The sequence below is a fragment of the Salvelinus fontinalis genome, chromosome 3 (genome assembly GCF_029448725.1).
Source record: "Salvelinus fontinalis isolate EN_2023a chromosome 3, ASM2944872v1, whole genome shotgun sequence".
Taxonomy (NCBI): domain Eukaryota; kingdom Metazoa; phylum Chordata; class Actinopteri; order Salmoniformes; family Salmonidae; genus Salvelinus; species Salvelinus fontinalis.
This window is the reverse complement of record NC_074667.1, coordinates 6984451-7008286: the sequence shown is the minus strand read 5'-3', so window position 1 is coordinate 7008286 and position 23836 is coordinate 6984451. Positions and strand designations below refer to the sequence as shown.

The following is a 23836-nucleotide window of genomic DNA, read 5'->3' as shown; positions in this document are numbered from 1 at the left end:
ATTCGAAAAGAACAAAACAACAATGTTTTAGTAATGTAGTTGACCAAAAATACCTTTGTGAAACAAAATGTATATTCATATTACTCTACAGAGGTTTCATTTTAATGGGTCGATAGACTCAAGTAAACACACCTTTGTTTTGTTCTGGCCAATTGCGTTTAAATTCCAAATTGTGGAGAAGTAAAGGGTGGGGTCAGGTCGATAGCGCTTATGGCAAGAGGGGCGGAGTCTCCGGTGTTAGGCTTTTTACTCATTGTTCTGAGTAACATCCTACCGCAGTTGAGGTGAGGCATAGAGGACAAAGTATATCGTTGGAAAAGTCTGTTTGTGGACCTGCGTAGACTTGGAATATTCGAAACAACTTCTTGTATTTTGACAGGTAAGAAAGATAGGTATTTATTTGTCACATTCCCGTGTATTGACAGTCTTCGGAGAGAGTAAATTCGTGTCAAGTGAGTCGAGTGGGATAGGATAATCACAGTTTCTCCATTCCTGTGTTGCGTGTGTCTCTAAACTGGAAACATCATTTCCCAGCGTTCCATAAATGTTCTTCCCGGTCTGGATACAATGTAGTCTATCTCTGACATTCTGTCTCCGTCAATTTTTATATTTGTCTCTGGACCTGATGGCAGAATAGCGTAATGTTCCTTTCCTATTGTCAAGTGTCTAGTCACCACCCAAACGTCGTTAAAAAGTAGGACATTAGTTATCGTGGGTGTATTCATTACGCCGATACTGTTGCAAAACGTTTCCTCTGTTACAAAACGTTTACTCCTTCCTGCCTATTTAAGAGCAAATGTTGATGGTTTATGTCACTACAAGGTTTTTGTCAAACGCTGTTCCTGCCAAATAAATGTGCGCAATTTTTGGGGGGGACAAACTATTGATTAACTTCTTGACTTCGTGCACATTTGAATAGAATAGAGCTGAAAGTCATTAGTGGTGTGACCGTGTGGGTACACAGTAGAGTGATCGAAGTTCGTTTACCCCTCATCCATTGTCAAATCCACTGCCCCCCCCCCCCCCCCCGGGCTTTGACAACCCCATTGAGTTGGGGGTGGGGCATGACATGAGTGCCTGCATGGTTCACACATACATAATGGGTCAGGATGAATAATACTGATCAACAACAAGGCAGTGATACCAAAATGTCCTTACAAGACTTTCACACCTACAATACATTCTCTTTTAGGGCAGTTCAGATCCACAAGGGAAGTGGTGCCAGTAATGTCCATGTCTTTGTCCCAATTGGCACCCTATTCCCTATATAGTGCACTACTTTTGATCAAGGCTCATTGGACACAAACCAGGTGTTCAGGCTGATGACATTATCCATACCAGTGAGCCTCTATTGCCTCATACTTCATCCTTTTCCAAAGGGAACCATATGCCATTAGTTACAGTAGTTTTACTACCCCCTCTATGCCACTGCAATAGCAGAGCACAGATCCTCTCATTTTATTTCACAACTAAATCCACTTTCACTTACAACACGCAACCAAAATAACATTATCTTGTTTTGCTCATCTTACGTGGTTTAGCCTTTTCAAATACTCCCAAGACCAACTTTAATAACTGTCCATGTCAAATTTGACATGGCACAGCCTGGCATTAGGGCTGGACAGATGCCTGTCAAAATGGAGAGCTGTCACACCAGTCATGATCATGCCATTCCAATGACCAGAAACAACCAAGAACAATCGCATCAAAACAACCAAGTGGCATTCAACAGCATACTGAATCTGGGCCAGTGAGCCCAGCTGATGTTTTGAATGGCTGTCAGGTTGAATCGAGTTTCATCCTTTCACACATTCTCTACGCCAGTGCATTCTCCTGGTCTGCCCAGGCCTGCCATGCTGCTGGTGCTGTGCCATGAGGTGCAGTCTGGCTCGCCTGGGGCTGCTGTCTGTCTGCCTCTGCGGGGTTTAGGCTGAGATTTTCAGCTGCAGCTGGGGTCATACTGGCGCTAATCCTTCCCCCTGCTTAATTCCTTGATATTGTCCTACATTAGGCCAGCATGGGGCGAGGGGATTACCGACGATTCAACCAACTCCATATATCTCCTCCTTTCTTTTCTTTCCTTTTTTTTTATCATGCTGTCTTGTTACGTGTGTCTAACTTGGTTCCACGTTTGCCACTTCTAAAATGTGACCCGTCCCTACCTAATTGTCCTCCCTCGTCTTGACTTCAGTCTCTCTCCTCACCCCTGCCCTCCCTCCCCGGTGGCGCCTGAGCAGAACAGGGGGCTCAGTTACACCACAGAACCTAATCAGGCCACGCGTGGGACCAGGCCTCAGTGCCAATGTGTGTATCCAGGTCGAGCCTGTTTGCGTACATGTGTAGGCTACATATGGGGATGGAAGACATTTTTCTTTTCTGGTCAGCAATGATATGGGCTTGTCTTCTATCTGGGGTTAAAGAGGAGGTGGGACGATAGCGGCCTAATCTCTTAAGGGTTAAATCAACCGGACAGGGGCTTAAGATATCTTCTCAGACAATGCTGTTATCAACTCAAAGCAGATTTACTCTGACTTCTACCCTCCCCATCGCCACCATTTTTTAAATTCTTGGCATAGAACAACAAACGACGTCAAAGACAAAAATCCCTATCTTTTGATATGTTATCTCCAGACTAAGGCGACTTCCATATTGGACGGCTGTTGCAAGTGTCAAGGACATTACACAAGGGCAGAACAGAAGATGTGAAGTAGTAAAGTCTATCGACGGAGAACAGAAGGTGTGTCTGACGCCTGAGCCTCTGACTTGGAGAATGCCATGATTAAACAAACAATAGAGGCCCAAAGCGTCTTGGAACCCTCTTCCCACTCATCAGTGGAGTGGCAGAGGTGGCACGATATGAAAGAATCCATCCAAGCTGGCATCGCCCGGGTGACCAACACAGCTGTGCTCCCATTACCGTCACAAATATGAATTATTCACTCTATACATTTTTTTTCCGGGGAGGCCTAACAACCGTTTTTCCCCATCACTTGGTGCTCTGGAAGTCTGATACTGCTCTGCCATCTGTATTATTTTCAAGTCGGCTCCTATCAGACAGCTCTTCATAAACTACCAGGCCACATCTGCCGACAGCATGCTGGAAATGGCTGCATCCATTACTGTCTGTTTCTTTTATGAATATATTATCATTGATAATTTTTTCATTACTGACATAGTTTCACGAGAAGGGAGGGACTGGAGTGGACTGGATTCCTGAATCCACGAGTGACTTAAATACAGATTTTACAGTTGGGCTGGTTCGTTTAGCCTGCTCTGAGCAATGCTTCTCAGTAAGTTGACTCGGATGATTACTCCTAGTCATTGCGCTGGTGTCGCTCTTCACTCTGCTCTCATCTCCCACTTCCTACTCATCCGTTAATTGCACTCCAATGAGCGGGAGAGGCAGGGAGGAGTGCGGGTGTGGTGGAAAAGGAACGCTAACGACTGGGAATTCTTCACCGTCGGAGACATGCAGTATCCGAGAAGAGAATCATCAGCCTCCATCTAGAAGAGTGACTCTATAAGTCACACACAGATATGAAGTGTCTGTTAGAATGATTGATGCACAATGACGTGTAGGTGACCTTTTATGGAAGCAACACCTCACAATAACCTCACTTCCACCAAAGAAATAAAGTTATCTGTACTCTTCCGTCCATGCTTCAGTCCCCTGTCGTCTTTCATATCGGTCACGGTTTACATGAAGAACATTTTAGAAGTGGAAGCATGAACACTGCAGGTAAATGTAGCTACTCAAGCTTTCCCCTCCACGGAGGATGTCTGGTACAGGCTTTGTCAGACAAACATCTTTTGGGGGGGTGTGTGGTATTCTTTAGCGTCCTCTCAGATTTAATCCTCCGTGCTCTCCCTAGCCTCCCTTCCGCCTCTGATCTTTCTGAAATATTCATCATCTGTCGCATCGCCTCAATGCTCACCAGCACAGCCATGCATATATCCAGTATCCACGCTGCAGCAGGCGAAGCCTCCCCACTAACCCTAAAGGAGGGCTTTAGATGGGACCAAGCGAACCTCGCTGTCCAAACGATGACAGACATTCATTCTAGATGCTCTGTAGAAAACTCTTGTATAGTCCCCATCGAGAACTGAGAAACTGAGCTCACTATAAAATACTTATTTCCATTCACTCCCATTGCCGTCCTCCCATTCGCCCTAGATGGTGTGACACCAGCCTCCTCGTCCGTTCTACCTCCATACGGAGTATTTGTGGACAGCAGCCCAGCATGTTACATTAGTTCATACCGCATCGTCCTTCCTTGCCGTGACAACACAGCCTCTCGTTACTCTCTAACAAGGGTACTCAACTCTTACCCTAGAAGATCCGGAGCCTGCTGGTTTTCTGTTCTACCTGATAATTAATTGCACACACCTGGTGTCCCAGGTCTAAATCAGTCCTTGTTTAGAGGGGAACAATGGAGGGGGGGGGGGGGGGGCAGTGGAACTGGCTCCGGGTCCAGAGTTGAGTTTGGGGGCTCTATAACAATGGAGACCGGAAACAAGGCAAGCTCAACTCTTCAGATGCCACAATGACGGTTCAACCACACAGCCTTCCATAGGCCCTCAGTTGTTGTTACATCAGAGAAGCCACACAGACATGAAGGCCTAGTTGTACTGCTACACACTTTCCTCCTGCCCTTTGCCCTGGCCCCCCCTCCTTCCCTTCTCTGTGTAATCTGATCCTAGTCTGCACTTCCACACCTCAGAGACAACACAGATCTCCTATAATTCATAGTGAGAGGAGTGTACAGGGAGTAAACATGAATTACCCAAATAGCTCGTCCCAGTCGGAGCCAACTGTACCCCCTCTGGTCTGGTGTAACACTCTTTCGACACATCTACTGATGGATGTAAGCCTACTATTTTAGAATGATTATTTAATCAGTTACTGGTTAGACATTATTGTGTTACACTATGTCCAATAACCTACATTGACTTGGTGAATGACTTGCAAGTCATCGTTTATTTTTAGTTGTCAGTTGACTGCTAGCTGTTTTCCGGGCTATGTCAATTAGCACAGTAATAACATTAGCGAAGGCATTGCATTTCTCCTGATGAATCACTGAATCCCTGCTAATGACACCGTGTAGCTGCTGTAATGTAAAACCATGCTGTTAGTCTTGGGAATGGCCACCGTTTTATAATGCGGTCACTGTATTTAGCTAGGGTGATAATGAAGCTTTTCACCAAGTCCAGTAAGCCAAACTAAAACTCAGACTAGGCCAAATCCTCGATTTTTAAAGTCCGAGAGACTTCATTCTTTGACTCTTGAAAGCGTATTATAAACAGACGTAAAATGTCTTTGACACGCAGGTTCTCTTAGACATGGATTTTTTCACAGAATCAGATATCGTCCACTCTTTCAAGTTGTAGAATGTGTGCTAGCGCTCTGGTTCACATGCGATCCTGCCAGCAGGGCCCTGCGTTGTGTACTTAAGCCTTTCAATGTGCCTGACTGTAGTGGGGGTTTGGCATGCTAGTGGAGCCGAGAGGGGAGTTCCATCGACTGGCTGCTATCAGTGGACTGATAAATGGACTGGAAGAAAGTAGCTGGAGCAGCTCGTAGGGCAGGAGCCTATGAGTGAACCCTCTGGACAGGATGCGAGTCTATCACGGGGCCTTACCTCCAATCTATCTCCTGAGTGCAAAGCAGAGACTGATGGGGTCCCATTTTTAACAGTCTTTGGTATGACTCGGCCGGTGATCAAACTCCCAACCTTCCAATCTCGGGGTGGACACTAACCTCAAATCAAATGTTATTTGTCACATGTGCCGAATACAACAGGTGCAGACCTTACCGTGAAATGCTTACTTATAAGCCCCTTAACCAATAATGCAGTTAAGAAAATATTTACTAAATAAACTAAAGTAAAAATGTTAAAGTTACATTAAAATAACAATAATGAGGCTGTGTACAGGGGGTACAGGTTAGTCAAGGTCATTTGTAACATGTAGTTTGGGGTAAAGTGACTGCATAGATAATAACAGGGAGTAGCAGCAATGTAAAAACAAAAATGAGGGTGGTTTCAATGCAAATAGTCCAGGTGGTCACTTGATTAATTGTTTAGCAGTCTTATGGCTTGGTGGTAGAAGCTGCTAAGGAGCCTTTTGGACCTAGACTTGGCGCTGTGCGGTAGCAGAGAAAACGGTCTATGACATGGGTGACTGGAGTCTTTGACAATTTTTTGTGCCTTCCTCTGACACTGCCTTGTATATGGGTCCTGTATGGCAGGAAGCTTGCCCCCAGTGACGTACTGGGCCATACGCACTAGCCGCTGTAGCGCATTACGGTCGGATGCAAAGCAGTTGCTATACCAGGCGCTGATGCAACTGGTCAGGATGCTCTCGATGGTGCAGCTGTAGAACTTTTTGAGGATCTGGGGAACCTTGCCACATCTTTTCAGTCTGCTGAGGGGGAGAAGGTGTTGTCGTGCCCTCTTCACGACTGTCGTGGTGTGTTTGGACCATGATAGTTTGTTGGTGATGTGGACACCAAGGAACTTAACTCTCAACCGGCTCCACTACAGCCCCGTCAATGTGAATGGGGTCGTGTTCGGCCCTCCTTTTCCTGTAGTCTACGATCATCTCCTTTGTCTTGTTCAAGTTGAGGGAGAGGTTGTCTTGCTCACGTTGAGGGCCACTGAAGTTGGTATAAATGGACTGTAGCCTACACTCAAGTGGGAGCATTCACCTAAAGTAAACATTCACAGATAGGAGTTTCCTGCACCTTTCTTCAATTTTGACTGTTAACTGTAATATAAATATTGGCCCAACATTAGTTTTTGATGTGGTTGTCTCTACATGGGAAACAATTCTCTCTGAGTAGCAAATGTTGTTGAGCCTATCCCTCTGACTGGGGGGGAAAAACAATCCAGACCCCCGGTGCTGCTGAGTCATAGCCTGGTCTGACCGTGGAATACCCACAACTTCCTGTAGCCCACACAGTAGATCCATTAGCATCACGCTCCACACCACTGCACATCCTCCCGTATAGATTTTTATACTCCACAATTGGCCAATTAACCCCTATTTCTCCCCGTAGTCCCACAGCAGACAATGTGAAGGGTGAGTGGGAGAGTGTGAATAAGAAGGGGAGATGGTGGTGAGAGGGTCCTGAGGGCTTTAAGGTTTCTCTCAGCAGGCTAGCTGGACCAAGACCACCTGCCATACACACACAGGGGGCACAGCTGTGTGTGTACCGTGTCTAGAGAGCACTTACTGACCGCAGGGCTCAGCTGGCAAGCCAGCCACTCACAGATCCATTTAGAGAGAGAGAAAGTGTGTGTGTGTGTGTGTTGAATTTTTCCCCCCGGTATTTTACAAATGTTCCATCCCGATAATAAATCATTTTCCTCCTGGGTAACCTGGTATTTCTCAGCAACACCAAGTAGCTATGACTCAGCAGGACCAAGCTCGTTTCTGTCCTGGCACCCCAGCGGTGGAACCAGCTTCCACCTGAAGCTAGGACAGCAGAGTCCCTGCCCATCTCTTCCGAAAGCACCTGAAACCCTACCTCTTCAGAGTATTTTAAATAATCGCCGCCCTCGCTCCAACCCCACCCCCTTACTAGCTCGGTCTTTGCTGATAGCTACTTTGAGGGAAAGTGTACTCACTGTGCCTGTGATATGTGGTGGTCCCACCTAGCTATCTTAAAATGAATGCGCTCTATGGAAGAGTGTCTGCTAAATAACTTTTCCTACCAAAACCGGGAGTGTCATAAATATGTTAGGATTTGATTAGAGCTTTGGTCGGCATGAAAATTCAAGCTTGATGCTTACCTGAGCCAGATGAGCCATACATTAAATATTTTATTAGCCCAAGCCCCAAAAAAGCCCAAATGATTGTGCCGTTATCCAATAGGCTAATGCACATTACGCACGACAGAAAAAGATCCAAGCCCATAGTAAATACATTCAAACAACCTCCAGTAAACGTTTTAACTGTGGGCTGTATTATTGTTTACATGGACTGGAATTATGCACTTTGTTCAAACCATGAAGCTGGGAGAGAACACGTGATGCTGGTGCAGGACATTTGTAAGCTAGTAAATTAGATTTAAATTTTGAAATATAATATGGCCTATTTTACATTTGTATAGTTAGGAGGCTGACTCATTGGCCTACCTTTTCGTAATATTTCTCCTAATGTTGTACGACGTGAGTAATGCGTATTACCTCTCTCTCTATTGCTTCCTCGTTCTCGTCAGTTAAATCGTTGGCCTTCCTTGTAATGACATTCGTGAATAAGATGTAGACGGATTTCGCTTCTCTTCACCGAGATTGAATGGTTATGGGTCTGAATAAATAACTGCTATAGTCTATCACCATAGCATTTAACGTTCAGCAAGCTTGCATCCCTCTTAGTCCACAAATATAATAAATTCTAGTCTAGCTTTTCCTGGGACTCCACAAGAGTTAAGGAGAGGCCAGCCGGTGAGTATTGTGCAAGAGTGAAGACATGCATTGTGAGTTGCGCTCCATATGAGATGTGCAGTCTGTCACCACCCTGAATGTTGATTGATCATGCAGAAAAGTCTGTAGAGAAGACTGATTTAGACATGACATTATAAATGAACAGTTCCATTTCACATCATGCTGTTCTTAGAAATTATTTACCGGTTTCTCAGTTATTTATCCTGGGAAACAGGAGTAGGTTTGGGCGGAAAAGCTCTTAATCTTGCTAACCCAGTTCCCGCTATTAAACCCTAGTGTGTGTCTGTGTCCATCTGTGTGTGTCACGGTGCGTATGTTTGTTTGTATGGGTGAGGGGAGGCAGGTCCATCTTATACACAGATGGTGAACGCAGCTTTACAGATGTGTGGTAATGGGACTTGATCTGCTTGATCTGTACCCCCCCCCCCCCCCCCCCCCCCACCTCTGTCACAACTATCTCTAGTCTCTTGATCCCTCTGTCTCTTATGGCTGTCTGTGGAACAAGTCTACCAGGATCAAGGATCAAGAAAACAAACCTCTGTCTACGAGACCAGAAAGAGATTCTGCACATTGTATTACTGCTCTCAGATGTAGATTTATGATCGGCTTTAGAGACCCACAATGTTTAGACTGTGAAGGTCTATGACGCCTCTAGCCACACGTCCACCATTGTTTGTTTCCCCATCAGGCGTTTGACACGGATTGAGCCCTTTTTTTATCTCCTTAGATCTGGGTTCTTCCACTCTGCCATTTAGCCCTCTTCATTCTTTTTGGGTGTAGCTTAGGCTAGCCTGGTTTAGTCAACCTTATCTTGGTAAACCTGCTGGATCTCTTTTAGTGTGTCAAGGCTTAAGTTGATACCCATTTTTGATTTCAAGTCGGTGTATAAATGGATAGGGCTGTGAAGAGGTTCCAATTTGAATGTAGCAATGCTGTGGTTTATACACTCCAGCGAATGGGTGTGTTTTGCCAGATAGGAGCCAAAGACCACACACACACTGCCACACCTTGCCAGGGTTATGAGGACACTCCCCAGTCTGACATGCCTGTGTGTGGAGGCTGGAGATGATGAGCAGTATTCACACCATCTGTGGAACCTAGTTAATCATCCACTGACACAGCGTCTGTGTGTGCACATTTAGTCAGGAAGGGATCGTTTGGATGTGTGACTAGTTATTATGAGTTGTTTGTCTGCGAGGAGGTGATGGTGTTTGTTTGCAGTGTAGAGGGGGAGAGATTTTAGCTCAGGACTATTTTTGGTTGATGTTCGCAGCGGGAAAGTGTGTGTTGAACGAGGCTAAATGTTTGGGGCTAGTGTGGAATGTCACACCAGGATTAGAGCGACGGGGCCAAACCGCATTCATCTCTCTCTTTCACTCTCATCCAATGGGGGCTCTCTGACAGTCAGACATTCCTGCCCGCAATGTGTTGTGCTTCCTGGAAGTCCTGACCATCAGTCCAGAATGCTCTAGGATAAAGCTTCCCCTAGGTATATCTAGGATCACATTCTCCTCCCCCCAATCCTAACCTTAACCATTAGTGGGGGAAATGCAAAACTGACCCAAGATCAGAATCGTCCAAACTATCCCAGTAGCTCAGGAAGAACAATAGAGTGGGGGTGGGCAGGGCTTTGGAAAAGGAAAGAATAGCTCCTAGTGCAGTGGTGAAAGATAATGGAACAAGGTACAGTAGGAGGGAGTGAGTCCATCAGTCATTAACCCAACCACACTACTTAGAATGCAGGGCCGAGGAGCAAAGTCCACTCCGAAGTACACACCATGAAATCCAACAGCAGTTCCTGGTCACTACCCACGATGTAGCAGTGTTCATTGGCAGGTATACACCGTGTCTTTCTGTCAGTAGACGACATATGGCAATACTACTTTTAACTTGTGGTCAACACAGCTCAAGCAATCCGTGCTTTTCATTTCCAGTTGATTCCTAATGGGGGGGTGGTTTGGTGAAGGAGCCACAAGTTCTAGGTCTGATGTTTTACCAGCACCCAGAACACTGTAGAAACACACTCAACATGCCTCCCTCTCTCTCCTATCTGTTCTTCTCTGCTAGCATATCAACTCTATCACTATAGCCATCTCTAGTCTGGTGCAGTCGGGGTCAAGGCTGCCGAGGCTGTTTTGCACAGTGTTACAAAAACGCGTGAGAATAAGATTGATGGACAACCAGGAAGAGTTGATAGACCTAGATAAAGTCAACAGTATAGTGTGTGTGTGTGAGTGAAGCCTTTGTTACTAAGGTGACGCGGGGTGTGTCGCAACAATCGGAACGCGTTGTCTGAACCCGCTGCCTTGCCCAGGAAAACAGATAGCACAAACACTCACAGATTCACAAAAAACAATGAAACGTTCCTTTTTCATCTTCCAGGTGTGTGTGTGTGTGTGTGTGTGTGCGTATAAGCTTGTGGAACCAGGATATACAGCATGCCTAGTGTTTTGGAATTTTGCCATGGTATTATTTTTTTCCAGTATCATCTAATTTATTATTACCTAATGGTAATTGGCACAGTTGAAACGACGAGACACTCCCAAGCTTGGGAAAAGGAGAAATGAGTGCCACACCTCTATTTAAACACAGAGAGAGAGAGCGAGAGTAGGAGAGGTAGGGAAAGAGCCTGGGAGACATTTTCTGTGTCCATGATGACTCAGCTTGTACCTGTAAAGTACAAGCTCAGACAGAAACGCCAACGCCCCGTTCACTGTGAACCCCCATAGGTCAGCTAGCAAGCTGGCTGGGCTGTGACTCGACTATTCCCAATGGAGCTGAGATAGGCACAAGTACCTCTCAAGGGCCTAGAGTGAGACCGATGCATACTGTATATATATACACACACACACACACACACACACACACACACACACACACACACACACACACACACACACACTGACACTCCCATGGCAACATGGTGACTTGCCTGTGACTCACCAGTCTGTTGTTCCAAATGCCAGTGAGATAAGTGCACATGAGGGCTCTCTGGGTGGAGGGTCTAGAATAAACACACACAATCTAATTTCTCTCTGAACCCTGGGGAAAACACAGGAAGTTCATTAGTGAGAATTATACACGCATCTCCACTACACTTCTGGTCTCTGGGGGAAACGCGTGAAAACTCTCCAGTTCTAGAGATTGAAACATGAGAACACATCAAACACACACATCCCCCATTCTGAGCCCCGGGGCTAACGCAGAAGGGTGTGGTACTATCATTCACATCCGTAACAGGCTCACTGCTTGGCAAACCCACAGAGCAACTCCAGACTCATTTCAGACAAGAGTAGTTATGCACGCTGGTACAATAGTTCTACTACCTCGCATGTACAAAAATACTTTGGAGCGGCATAAAATAACTTGTGTTACATGTGATTTCCAGAGGGATGGCAATTATATTTCTAAAACAGTCCTATATACGAGATGAAACTAATATGCTTTTGCATAGTAAAGCTCATAGATGGATATATTATGTTTACTGTATTAGGTCATAATCACACATGCAAATACAGTACCTGGAGATGCCTGGATTGCATACAAGGTAAGGCAGAGGTAGCCAGGAATGTTAGTGCATCGCCCATCAAGTACAAACACGCCAGGGGGACATGCTGTCACGACTTGCCACATTATCTCTCCTAGCTACTACAAGGTGGAAAATGGATCTGCTTTCCTTCATTCCTGCCATACGGTAGTCAGTACAACCCTCCACCTCATTTCCATAGCTGCATATATTTGGAAAGAAACGTATATTTGTCAGACTTTTCCATTGATGGCAATATTAAGTGAATCTGTAGGCTCCTCTCTGTCATGCCTCATAGGAAGTATTTCATGTTGTATGTATTTGCGGCCTGAGTCTAGAAATAAGCAGGTAAATATAATGGTTTAAAAGCGTCAAATGAATACCCACTCTCGTATGAATAAGGAATAGCAGTGCAAAATAAATCGGCTTCATCATACATAGTTGATCTTAGCTAATTCTTGGACGTATGGCGCATTCATATGGAATTGTGTGACGTCTCAAGCTGCTACATTCATGCGTATGAAAAATGAGATGCACGTAAACAGAAACGTGTAAACACATTGACACTCACACACTTGGCCTTTGCCCTTTGGGAGAATGGCTCTAAACAGCCTGACTCTTCCCACTGACTCTCCCACAATCCTATCCAGTTCACAAACACACACAGCATGTCAGTAATGTCTGTGTCCAGCAAAGAATCCCATCCCTTCAATTACAGTAACTCCCTTCACCGCAAACATCTGAACCACACACGGGTGACATTGTAGAGTGGACTGTAGCATCACGTGCCGCTCCCATCGCATTTAACTGCAGTGAACGAGCCATCATTGTTCATGTATTGAGTGAGTGGTGGGTTGAGTGTAGAAGTCGTGCCGTTTTGTTCAGTGAAACCTGAGTGTTTTATATTGAGGAGTGGATGTGGGTCATCCTCCAACTAGCTCTTTCCTGCACCAGAGGTTATTTTGAGTCTGAAGACCATCAGAATTAGGAATGTGTGCAATGTGAGAGACACACACACAGAAAATAATATGCCCATAAACAAACTCTTAAACACATGGACAGACTCACACACTTGGTCTTTGCTCTTTGGGAAATGGCTCCAAACAAAGTTAAAATGCATTTAATTGTAAGGAACTTTTAGAAAATGGGTGTAATTCTAGACCATTCAGTTAGATCGCGTTGGTTAAATATCCCCATGTAATGTTAATGGTGAGCTAACATGGCTGCAATAGAATGAGTCGGCAAGTAAATGCATCATAATGCAGAAACCACATTGGGCCAACTGAGTGAACCAGGTGAGGAATCATTTTTAAATGGGGAAAGGGTAGATGAGGTCCAAACCAACACTGCAGAAGGAATGCACTTTAGCTGTATGACGGATAGTTCAGGAGAGGAAAGGGTAAAGGGTAAAGGGGGTATAACTAGTCAGTTGTACAACTGAATGCCTTCAACTGAAAAGTGTCTTCTGCATTTAACCCAACCCCCTCTGAATCAGAGAGGTGCGGAGGGCTGCCTTTATCGACATCCGCATCTTTGGAGCCCGGGTGTATGATAGATGGTCACAACAAGAGAGCAGAATGGAGATAAGAGACAGGTACTGCCGGGAAAATGACTTGATAAGGATTGGGGGGGGACCTGAGGTGGGAGTGTTTATTTTAAATCAGCCAGTGATTCATGGTCGTTAAGCGTTGGCCTGTAGTTACAGGTGAAGGAGGAGTGGTGTTTTGAGGAGGAACTGTGTGTGTGTGTGTGTGTGACTGTCCACTATAAAGGTGTTATCTTAGGAGGAATAAGGTGTGTATGAATGACTACTTACTTTCTCTCTCACACACACACACACACACACACACACACACACACACAAGAAACCTGTCTAGCGGGTTCTGGTGGCTGATACTGTGAGTCGGCAGGCAGGTGTCTAGCTCCCACAGCTGTATGTATAGGCGGAGGCTCTGCCCGGGGTTAAAGGCCGCGGGGGCTTAGCAGTTGGCGTTCCTGTCCTGCAGCTGTCCCTCTGCCCCCTCACACTCCCCTGCTATCTCAGCAGCCTTTGCTGCTGACTCGGCGTTGTCATTTCTGCCACTGTTCAGAGGGAGGGCATTCGTTCACCTATCTGTATTCTTACCTGGGAGAAAGGGTATGAAATAAAATGTATTTGAACTAACGGGCTAATTTAATATTTAGCCTTAAAACAGGTTAGAAGAATATGAAAGTATACTGTAAAATAATTGAGTGGTATGATTGTAATTTGTAGCAAAATGTGGAAGATAATTATTGATCTAAATGGTTTTTTTTGTGTGTGTGTTTCAGGACTTCTCCATTGTTGTTGGTTTGAGCCCAGGAGGCCACCATGGAAATGCAGAGTGGGTTCATAATCTGGCTATATTATTCTCCCCCTTTCACAACCTTTTTTATTTCTTCCTTTTTCTTCCTCTTCTCTTAATTCCTCTTCCCTCATATTCCTTCCTCTCCTTTGTTCAACTGAACACAATGTCTTCCCCTTATGCGTCGAACATACTTGTTATTACACTAATGGCTCACAGGTAACTTCCAAGTGCAGTGTTGCCTCTAATAACCCCTCTTTGCTCTCCCTCCTAGTGCATTAACAAGTGTCAGCTATTACTCTAAGTGCAGTCTGTAATAACCCCATAGATCTCCCCTCTTTCCCTCTGTAGTGGGCGAGCCCTGAGGGCACTAACAAGTGTGTTGAACATGGATAATATATTACTTCAAAGTGCACTTCCACTCTAACCTCTCTGCCCTCTTTCCCTCCGTAGTGGGCAATGAGGGGAGGGTGAAGGTGAAAGAGTGGCAGCAGACATACTATGCCGGGGACTCTGGGATCCAGTCAGGAGCCACCACAGTGAGGACCGATGACGATGGGACCGAGTACAGCACCAAGCAGTACAGCACCGTCACCACCACCGTCGTCTCAGAGAACCCTGCTGGTGAGACGCACGCAGTTTAGTGCTTGAATACACGCGCTCAAATTGACATAAACAAACATTCAAAAGTACAACCCGCTACAAACACGCACTGTCACTTTGGAACATGGCGTTAAAACACACACAAAACATTCACACACACACACCTTATTACTGCTTAATACTGAACTGTCATTCAAACCCACCATCTAAAAATACAAACCACTCGACCCTCTTCTCCTCCTCTCTCCTCCCTCCCTGTAGAAGTGGAGTCTCAGTACGCCCTGACCCGGGCCCAGCGTGTCCGAGCGGCCATGTTCCCAGAGACGGTGATGGAGGGCACGACCATCCTGTCCACCCAGACTGACCCGTCTCAGATGACCAACGTCCAGCGGCTGGCCGAGCCCTCGCAGCTCCTCAAGACGGCCATCGTCCACCTCATCAACTACCAGGACGACGCCGAGCTGGCCACGCGCGCCATCCCCGAGCTCACCAAGCTGCTCAACGATGAGGACCAGGTACAGTACGGGTTGTTTGACACGTCTGTCTTTGCGTCAGGGTTGGGCTCAATTCAGAATTTTTGAATTGACTCCCATTCAGCTCATTAATTGATTTGGCCACACAGAATGTAGAATTTTTGAGTTTGAGTAACAGGAAGTACAATTTTATTCAGTGCTATTTAAAGAAATTGCACTCAGTCATAGAACATGGACGTTTAATTGACCCTGACAGGTCACATTTTCAGATACCAAGGAATATATCACACTTCTCTCTAAACAATGTTCCTGTAGTCTTTTAACCGTAGTGCTTAGAATAGACTGTTATATTTCCACCAATGATTTCATTTGTTTGGCTCCTTTTTGAAGGTCTTAGGGTCAACTTGAGGGTTAAACTAATGCATTCTGGGGGGTGTGGTATTAATGAAATAACTTTGCTCATTCATTTGAAGTTGGTTCTGAAAATCTGTTGTTGAAACAACATTTTATATGCATGTATATAACATGTTTGATATTTTATCTACTAGATATACATTTGACTACACCCATTATAGAAGAGGCATTTGAATTTCACATAATTCAATTATATTTCCTTTAATTAATTTGAATTGCAATTCTGTATCCTGTTTACTACTACAATTCAAATGTATTAATTGAATTGGAATTTGAGGCATTTCCCATTCAATTCTGAATTGAATTAATTAATCAATGTCTAAATGACAAAGGTGAATTGATGGCTGTGTACTTTTCTTTATCTAGCCATCAATCCACCTTTGTCATTTAGACATTGATTAATTAATTCAATCAGTCATTCATTGATGTTATTTACCACTAGTAATCACACTTTCCCCATAAACCTAACCCATCTCTACCACTCCTCCCCATTAGGTGGTAGTCAAGCTGGCTGTCATTCATTCACATTGCTGTACTTTTCCAATAGTCAACCCTTCCCCGTTAATAGCTCTGCATTTTCCCTCCTTTCAAACTAACCAAACCCCCCTCTGTCTTCCAGGTGGTGGTCAACAAAGCCTCCCTGATCGTCAACCAGCTGACCCGTAAGGAGGCGTCTCGCCGGGCGCTGATGGCGTCCCCCCAGATGGTGGCGGCGGTGGTGCGGGCCATGCAGAACACCGGGGACATGGAGACAGCCCGGGCTACAGCCAGCATCCTCCACAACCTGTCCCACCAGAGAGAGGGCCTGCTCTCCATCTTCAAGTGTGGGGGCATCCCTGCCCTGGTCCGCATGCTCAGGTAGGAGTCTGAGGGTCTGCCGGGGGGGTAGTGTGTGGGAATGCATACTCTCGTCTCTCATGCTCTCTCGTAGCTCTTTTACTTTGTGGCCTTCTATACCTGGATGGGGGATGACATGTTGAGGGTGAAAGTTGTTGCAAGTCTCTCTCTCTGCTCGCTTTCTCTCTCCGTACAACCACAAGATTGACAAAGCACTCATAATGAACTATGCTTATCTAAATCCTTAGGATAACTCTCTCTCTCCCTCTCCCTCTGTCAGTTCTCCCATGGAGTCTGTGCTGTTCTATGCCATCACCACCCTCCACAACCTGCTACTGCACCAGGAGGGAGCCAAGATGGCGGTGCGCCTGGCCGACGGCCTGCAGCGAATGGTGCCTCTGCTGAAGAAGAGCAACCCAAAGTTCCTGGCCATCACCACCGACTGCCTGCAGCTGCTGTCCTACGGCAACCAGGAGAGCAAGGTGAGGGGAGGGGGGGGTGTTAAGTGTAAGGGGTGTGATTTTATGCATGTCAATATTGTGAATGAGTGCGTTTGAATGATAGCCCTGTGTTGGCATGGGTGTGGCTGCCATAGTAATTCTGTGACTGCACGCTTATGTGCATGTGAGGATATGAGACAGGTGTGGCCGGGTAGGGATGTCTACCCTGTGTGTGCTTGCCTGTTATTTAATGGGCAAGTGCATGTTTAGACAGGAGTGATACATGGAATGTTTTGACCCTTTGAAGATGTTACCGTTAACCTTTTAACGCCTAAACCCCTACTGGAAAATGAGGATTTGGGTACATCCAAACATGTCACGAGCTGGACTAAAAGTGAATGTCCACACTGTTTGTGGCTCATAGAAATGCTATCGCTTGATTCATATTGTTAAACTCAATTTCCCATCATCCCCCTCTCTCTCTCTCAGCTGATCATCCTGGCTAACAGTGGTCCGGAGGGCCTGGTCCACATCATGAGGAACTACAGCTATGAGAAGCTCCTGTGGACCACCAGCCGCGTGCTCAAAGTGCTCTCTGTCTGCCCCAGCAACAAACCTGCCATCGTGGATGCTGGTAAGTGTTTGAAATACAGGGGGGTTGTATTTGTAGTTACTTGTTGTAGATTTGCGATGACTGATACTGTGGTTTTAATGAATAGAAGTTGGCTTCTTTTTTTTCAGTTGTAAAGCTATGAGATTATGAATGAAGTACATATTTTGCAGTAAAATGAGTTAGATAAGAGATTCTCTCATATACACATTCTATCTATTTATCTCTCTGTTTCCCCTCTGTCAGGTGGGATGCAGGCTCTGGGGATGCACCTGACAGGCTCCAGTCAGCGTCTGATGCAGAACTGTCTGTGGACCCTGAGGAACCTGTCGGACGCTGCCACTAAACAGGTGAGACTTCTACCTTCCAACCTAGAGACATATAGAGACTGTTTCCAACGTGCTGTCTGTTTCTCTCGTGTTTGTCCTAACCTCTGACCTTTTAACTTACTATTTTTACCTCACTTGCATTTACTCTAAATGTTCTTATTTATTGCAACAGCAATGTTTTTTAACATTTTATTTTATTTTAAAGAACCACTAATATATTACAGATAAACAAAACTCTCTCTCTGTCCCTCTAGGAGGGCCTGGACAGTCTTCTTCAGACTCTCGTTGGTCTCCTGAGCTCTGACGACGTCAACATGCTCACCTGCTCCACTGGCATCCTCTCCAACCTCACCTGCAACAACGCTCGCAACAAGGCCATGGTCACCCAGAGCAACGGCATCGAGGCGCTCATCCACGCCGTCCTTAGGGCGGGAGAGAAGGAGGACGTGGCGGAGCCGGCAGTGTGCGCCCTACGTCACCTGACGTCGCGCCACTCCGACGCCGAGGTGGCCCAGAATGCCGTGCGCATGCATTATGGCATTCCCGCGATCGTCAAGCTGCTCAACCAGCCCTACTACTGGCCTGTCATCAAGGTGAGAGGATAGGGGAGTCAGGATGGAGAGACAACCAGCCCTACTACTGGCCTGTCATCAAGGTGAGAGGATAGGGGAGTCAGGATGGAGAGACAACCAGCCCTACTACTGGCCTGTCATCAAGGTGAGAGGATAGGGGGGTCAGGATGGAGAGACAACCAGCCCTACTACTGGCCTGTCATCAAGGTGAGAGGATAGGGGGGTCAGGATGGAGAGACAACCAGCCCTACTACTGGCCTGTCATCAAGGTGAGAGGATAGGGGGGTCAGGATGGAGGGGTGTATAGAGGGACATCCAGCCCTACTACTGGCCTGTCATCAAGGTGAGAGAGAGCAAGGGGTGGTGGGATAGAGGGAGATTAATAGTTGACAGATGGTTGCCCAGGGAGAGGGCTAACCATTCACGTAAACGGCTGCTGAATTCGCTATGAGGTAAGAAGTAGGAGGCATTAGGAGAGAGGGAAAGAGGAAGACGAGGATGTGAAGAAAGGAGGAAAATGAGGGATAAGGAAGAAGCTACATAGAGAGAACAGGGAGAGAAACTATAAACGATGATATGGGTGAAAATTTGTAAAACCAACCGTCTCTAACCACAGAGAAAGCAACATTCTTTTTGATCACCAATCAAAATGGCGTCCGTCTCTAACCCCACCTCTCTCGTCCTCAGGCTGTGGTTGGTCTGATCCGTAACCTGGCACTGTGCCCAGACAACCAGACCCCTCTGAGGGACGCGGGGGCCATCCCCCGCCTGGTCAATCTGCTGCTCAAAGCCCACCAGGACGCCCAGAAACACGGCTCCGCCGCACAGCAGACATACCAGGTAGATGTAGAAACAGATCTATGTACTTAAAATACAAAATATAAATGTGTCCAACTGTTACATCAGTAATGTGCCCTATTCTTAACCTCCCTAGTCTCTTTTGTTGCTGACTGACTCTTGCTTTGTCTCTGTCTCAGGATGGCGTGAGGATGGAGGAGATCGTGGAGGGGTGCACAGGGGCCCTGCACATCATGGCCAGAGACCCCATCAACAGGGGAGAGATCGCCAGCATGCAGACCATCCCACTCTTTGTACAGGTACGTTTAAAAAAAAAATATGTATTAAATATTTTCTTCTTACTTTTAAGACATCAATATCTCTCTGTTGCTGCTTTTATCTCATGTATATTGTGTGTTAACCGTTGTCTCCCTCCTCCTACCTAGCTGCTGTACTCTCCAGTGGAGAACGTGAAGCGCGTGTCAGCGGGGGCTCTGTGTGAGCTGGCCCTGGACAAGCAGTCTGCTGAGATGATCGACGCAGAGGGAGCCTCCGCGCCGCTCATGGAGCTGCTGCACTCCAACAACGAGGGCATCGGTGAGACCACTTCTATTAAAACCACATCAAAAACCCAGGATTTGTGATAGATGCGTCCACTAGTGTCATGTTTTTTATTAGTCGTACGGTATACGAATGGTATACATCGCCCAACGAAATCCTTACTTGCAGATTCCTTCTCGACAATGCAACAACAATAAGAAATAATACGAACGAAGTAAATGGCTCAGAAATGGAAAACATTTTAGTACAATACAGGAAGGCACAATTTCTAGTCCAATATTTCCATGTTTTGGGGATGGGGGGGGGGGGGGGGCAAGTGTATAATAAGAGTCTGGTAGCAGCAGTTGTGATGTGTGGAGAGTCAGAGCAGGTGGTCAGTCTGAAGGCTTGTAGTTGGAAACTGTCTTTGAGCCTTTTGGTATCAGACTGCATGATCTGATACCGCCTGCCCGACGGTAAGAGAGAGAACAGCTCACGATTGGATGTGTTGGGGTCCTTGATGATGCTGCGTGCCTTCCTCAGGCACTGTTTCCAGTAGATGTCCTTGATGGGTAGAAGCACGGTGCCAGTGATGCACTGGGCCGTCATCCACACCCGCTGGAGGGCCTTGCGGTCCATGTGGATAGATTCAGAGGTCGTTTGGCGTCCATTGAGAGGAAGTTATTATCTGGAAGATGTTGTTTTGTTATAGCCTGACTGCATAATGGGCTGCATTTCCATAAACCAGTGGAACCTCAACGGGCGCAAGTCTCTGCTGGCTTTCATCTCTCTCTCGCTCATAATTGACCAATTATTGAGTCTGGGCCATATCTGATCCCTTAATTCAGTTGAATGAGAGACAAGGATTGAGAAGTAGCATTACACACTGCAGCCATTTGATACATCCTCTCAGATCTGGGTATAGACGAACTTTGTCTGCCGATCTATGTGTACGTGTGATGATCTGACTGTTAGTAATCATGTCGCCTTTCTCCTCTCTCCCAGCCACCTACGCTGCCGCCGTTCTCTTCCGCATCTCCGAGGACAAGAACTCCGACTACAAGAAGCGTGTGTCCGTGGAGCTCACGCACTCCCTGTTCAAGCACGACCCCGCCGCCTGGGAAATGGTGAGTTTACCTATGCTCGGGGCCTCTAGCGCCATCCATGGCGAGGAGGGAGCCACTGCAGGATCTAATAACGATTGCAGCTTCTCTCAATTCCGATGAAACTGAAAAAAACACTTTGCTTCTATCGGTAATTTAACATTGATAAATGCATGTATTATATTTTCGTAGTTTCTTACATGTGAAGTTTTAGTTTCTGTAAAATGGCTAAGTGTAATATTTGTATTAAGAGAAAAGTAGGTAGACGATGCAGTTTAAGAAGACAGTGTGACACGGTTTCTGTCGACCATGTATGGGCAACTGGCTGACTTAATTTTGACACCTCTCGTGACCCCTCCCCAGGCCCACAACACTGTCCCCATGGAGGCAGGCTACGCAGCAGACGGTGAGTAACTCACTCTGGTGGAAAGGTGCCCATACTGACTGACTGACACACGGGGCAGAACAGAACGCTGGCTGTAGCTCTATTGTGTGGGTTAATGTGCTAGTTAGTCACTTCCACTGGGTGCTTTCTGTCTAAAGTTAATGTTAGTCAATGTATTGCTTTGCTATATTTGAATTTCTGACATGATTATACTGTATTGTCAAGGAGAGATAATTGATCGATATAACTTTAACCATGTTAAAAGTGAGGCCCCCTCATTTTTTTTATGAATAAAATACAAGGGTATCATCTCCAGAAATGTAAATATTTTGCAAAGTGTTGATCTAAGTGTGTGTGTGTGTGTGTTTCAGAGCTGGACGCAGGCTACCACCACTATGGAGACTACCCTGCTGACATGCCCATGGATGGAGAGATGGGAATGTCCGATGTTGAATACCAGGTCGGTGGTGGTGGCATGACCTATGACATGAGGCAACCGGGATATGCTGAGCGCTATTAGGGCAACGGTTAGTGCATACACCCAATAATACGGACAAATGTACCCACACTCTTATGGTCAAGCGCGCAGACACACGAAGACAGAGCAGCCATTAGTTACATACACCTATTTATTATTAAAAACAAGTCACACACCAAGTCAACCAGTTGGACCACTTTTAATAAAGATGCTGTTCTCTCGACAGGCGCTGAAGGGATGAGATGGGGGGGGGGGGGGGCAGCAGGAGAAGAGATGGGAGAAGAAGAGGAGAGACGGAGGGGGGGCAGCAGGAGAAGAGATGGGAGAAGAAGAGGAGAGATGGGGGAAGCAGAAGAGGAGAAATCACAAAGAATCTTCAAATGGAGTGATGTCAATCTGTCTCTGCTCACCTCGATGTAGTATATGCAATTATCACTGACTGTGGGGCTCAGAATCTAACAGGGCTTACCTTCTGTTTTCTAAGAATAATATTGATGATGATGCACAGGTTTTTAGTCAAGTACGTTTTAAGGTTGTGTGCGCTTTTCGGGTGGGTAATCTATGCCAAAGAGATTTTATTTTTTGACGATAATCATGTAGCTTCCTTTTTTCCCCTTCGATTTCAATACTGGTTAAAAACACTGCCAGATGTGACTGGACAACGATGTGTACTGTACAGCTCACGTTTGCTTTCTTTCTTCAGCCTTTGTAATGGACACTGCTGTTTTTAACTTTCTTTTAACACTATTTGCTGTTAACATTCTTCCCACTGTGTTTCTCAAAAGTCTGCATGAGTTAATTCACAAGTTAGTGAGTTAATTCATGAGCTAGTAGGGAGTTAGAGTTGGTACTGACTCCGTGGTGTAATATTCTTACGTTGACTCACACAGTAGAAGAGAACAACCCAATAGACGGGAGTCTACTGGAGGCCCTAAATCAAGAACCTTAGGTGGGACGCTACTGACAGGGAATTTGTCTTTCTACATAAAGGTTTTTACTTCAATTTTGTTTAAGAAAATAAAGAATATATTAAAGTACAGGCAGACTGGGTATTATGATTTTACTGTAGGAATATTGAGTCTGGGTAATACAAAATATCTGGGGCAATGCCATACTGTTTTTTGTTGTTGTCACTCTGTATGGCATGTAAAGTACATCTTTCCTACTCAAATTTAGGGGAAGTACTCTTTATCCGATGAGGATGCATAGCTAGTGCTTCTGATGTCAGAACCGCCACTCATCTTGGGTCGGTAGTAGTTACTTACATGTATTTATCGCGTCACTATCTAGCGGGATAACATTTTCAGTGGTCTCTCAGCCAAAACAGTCAAATTCTCTTAAACAGCACTTTTCATCCAGACACTTTCACTACATAAAATGATTTGTGGCGCCATCTAGTGGCTGTGAAACCGGAAACCAGGTAACAGAAGTTCAATAGCCGAGATCTGGCTATAGTATGTGATTTATAACTCATAATTAGCCTACATTAATGTGCAACACGTGTACCCTAAATTATTTCCTAATTTACAAGTGGTGTTTAAGGCTGTGATCTGGGCACATCTTAGACTTGTATTCCAGATAAAACATTACAATTCTTTCACTCAGGATACTTAACTCTTAAATTGAACAAAACCAAAAGTGTTATTTGCTGTAGGTGAAGCAGAGTAGAAAAATAAATAAATGCTATTTTAAGGTCACCGAAATTGTGTTTGATTTGCACAGCAGTGTCACCGATTTAAAATCTGCATGACTGCAATGAATTATCAAGATAAATATAGAAGGGAGGGTGGGTAACTCAATATCCTACCAGGGCTTCCACTAAAACCAGGTAGTACGGTACTACTGATTTCTAAATTGAGCATCAATTCTGGAGCGAACGCGTTGCACTGCAACGTAAACGTACTTCTAAAACCGCAATGCCAAAATCAACTAGATGGAATTCTGGCCTGAGTTTCAAATTGGAGGCTGCTCTACCTGA

The 23836-nt window shown here is 45.6% G+C and overlaps 1 protein-coding gene across 1 annotated transcript; it reads left to right on the top strand.

Moving 5' to 3' along the window:
- The first annotated feature begins 243 nt into the window (after positions 1 to 243).
- LOC129837391 (junction plakoglobin-like) lies at positions 244 to 22897 on the top strand. Its single transcript, XM_055903525.1, has 16 exons — positions 244 to 379; positions 14284 to 14336; positions 14751 to 14921; positions 15162 to 15415; positions 16407 to 16645; positions 16905 to 17106; positions 17554 to 17698; positions 17921 to 18024; positions 18258 to 18596; positions 19263 to 19415; positions 19553 to 19672; positions 19799 to 19949; positions 20898 to 21019; positions 21359 to 21401; positions 21752 to 21907; positions 22085 to 22897. Exons 2-15 carry the CDS (start codon positions 14324 to 14326, stop codon positions 21898 to 21900), a joined length of 2205 nt encoding a protein of 734 aa, XP_055759500.1. The 5' UTR covers positions 244 to 379; positions 14284 to 14323; the 3' UTR covers positions 21901 to 21907; positions 22085 to 22897.
- The last annotated feature ends 939 nt before the right edge of the window (positions 22898 to 23836 follow it).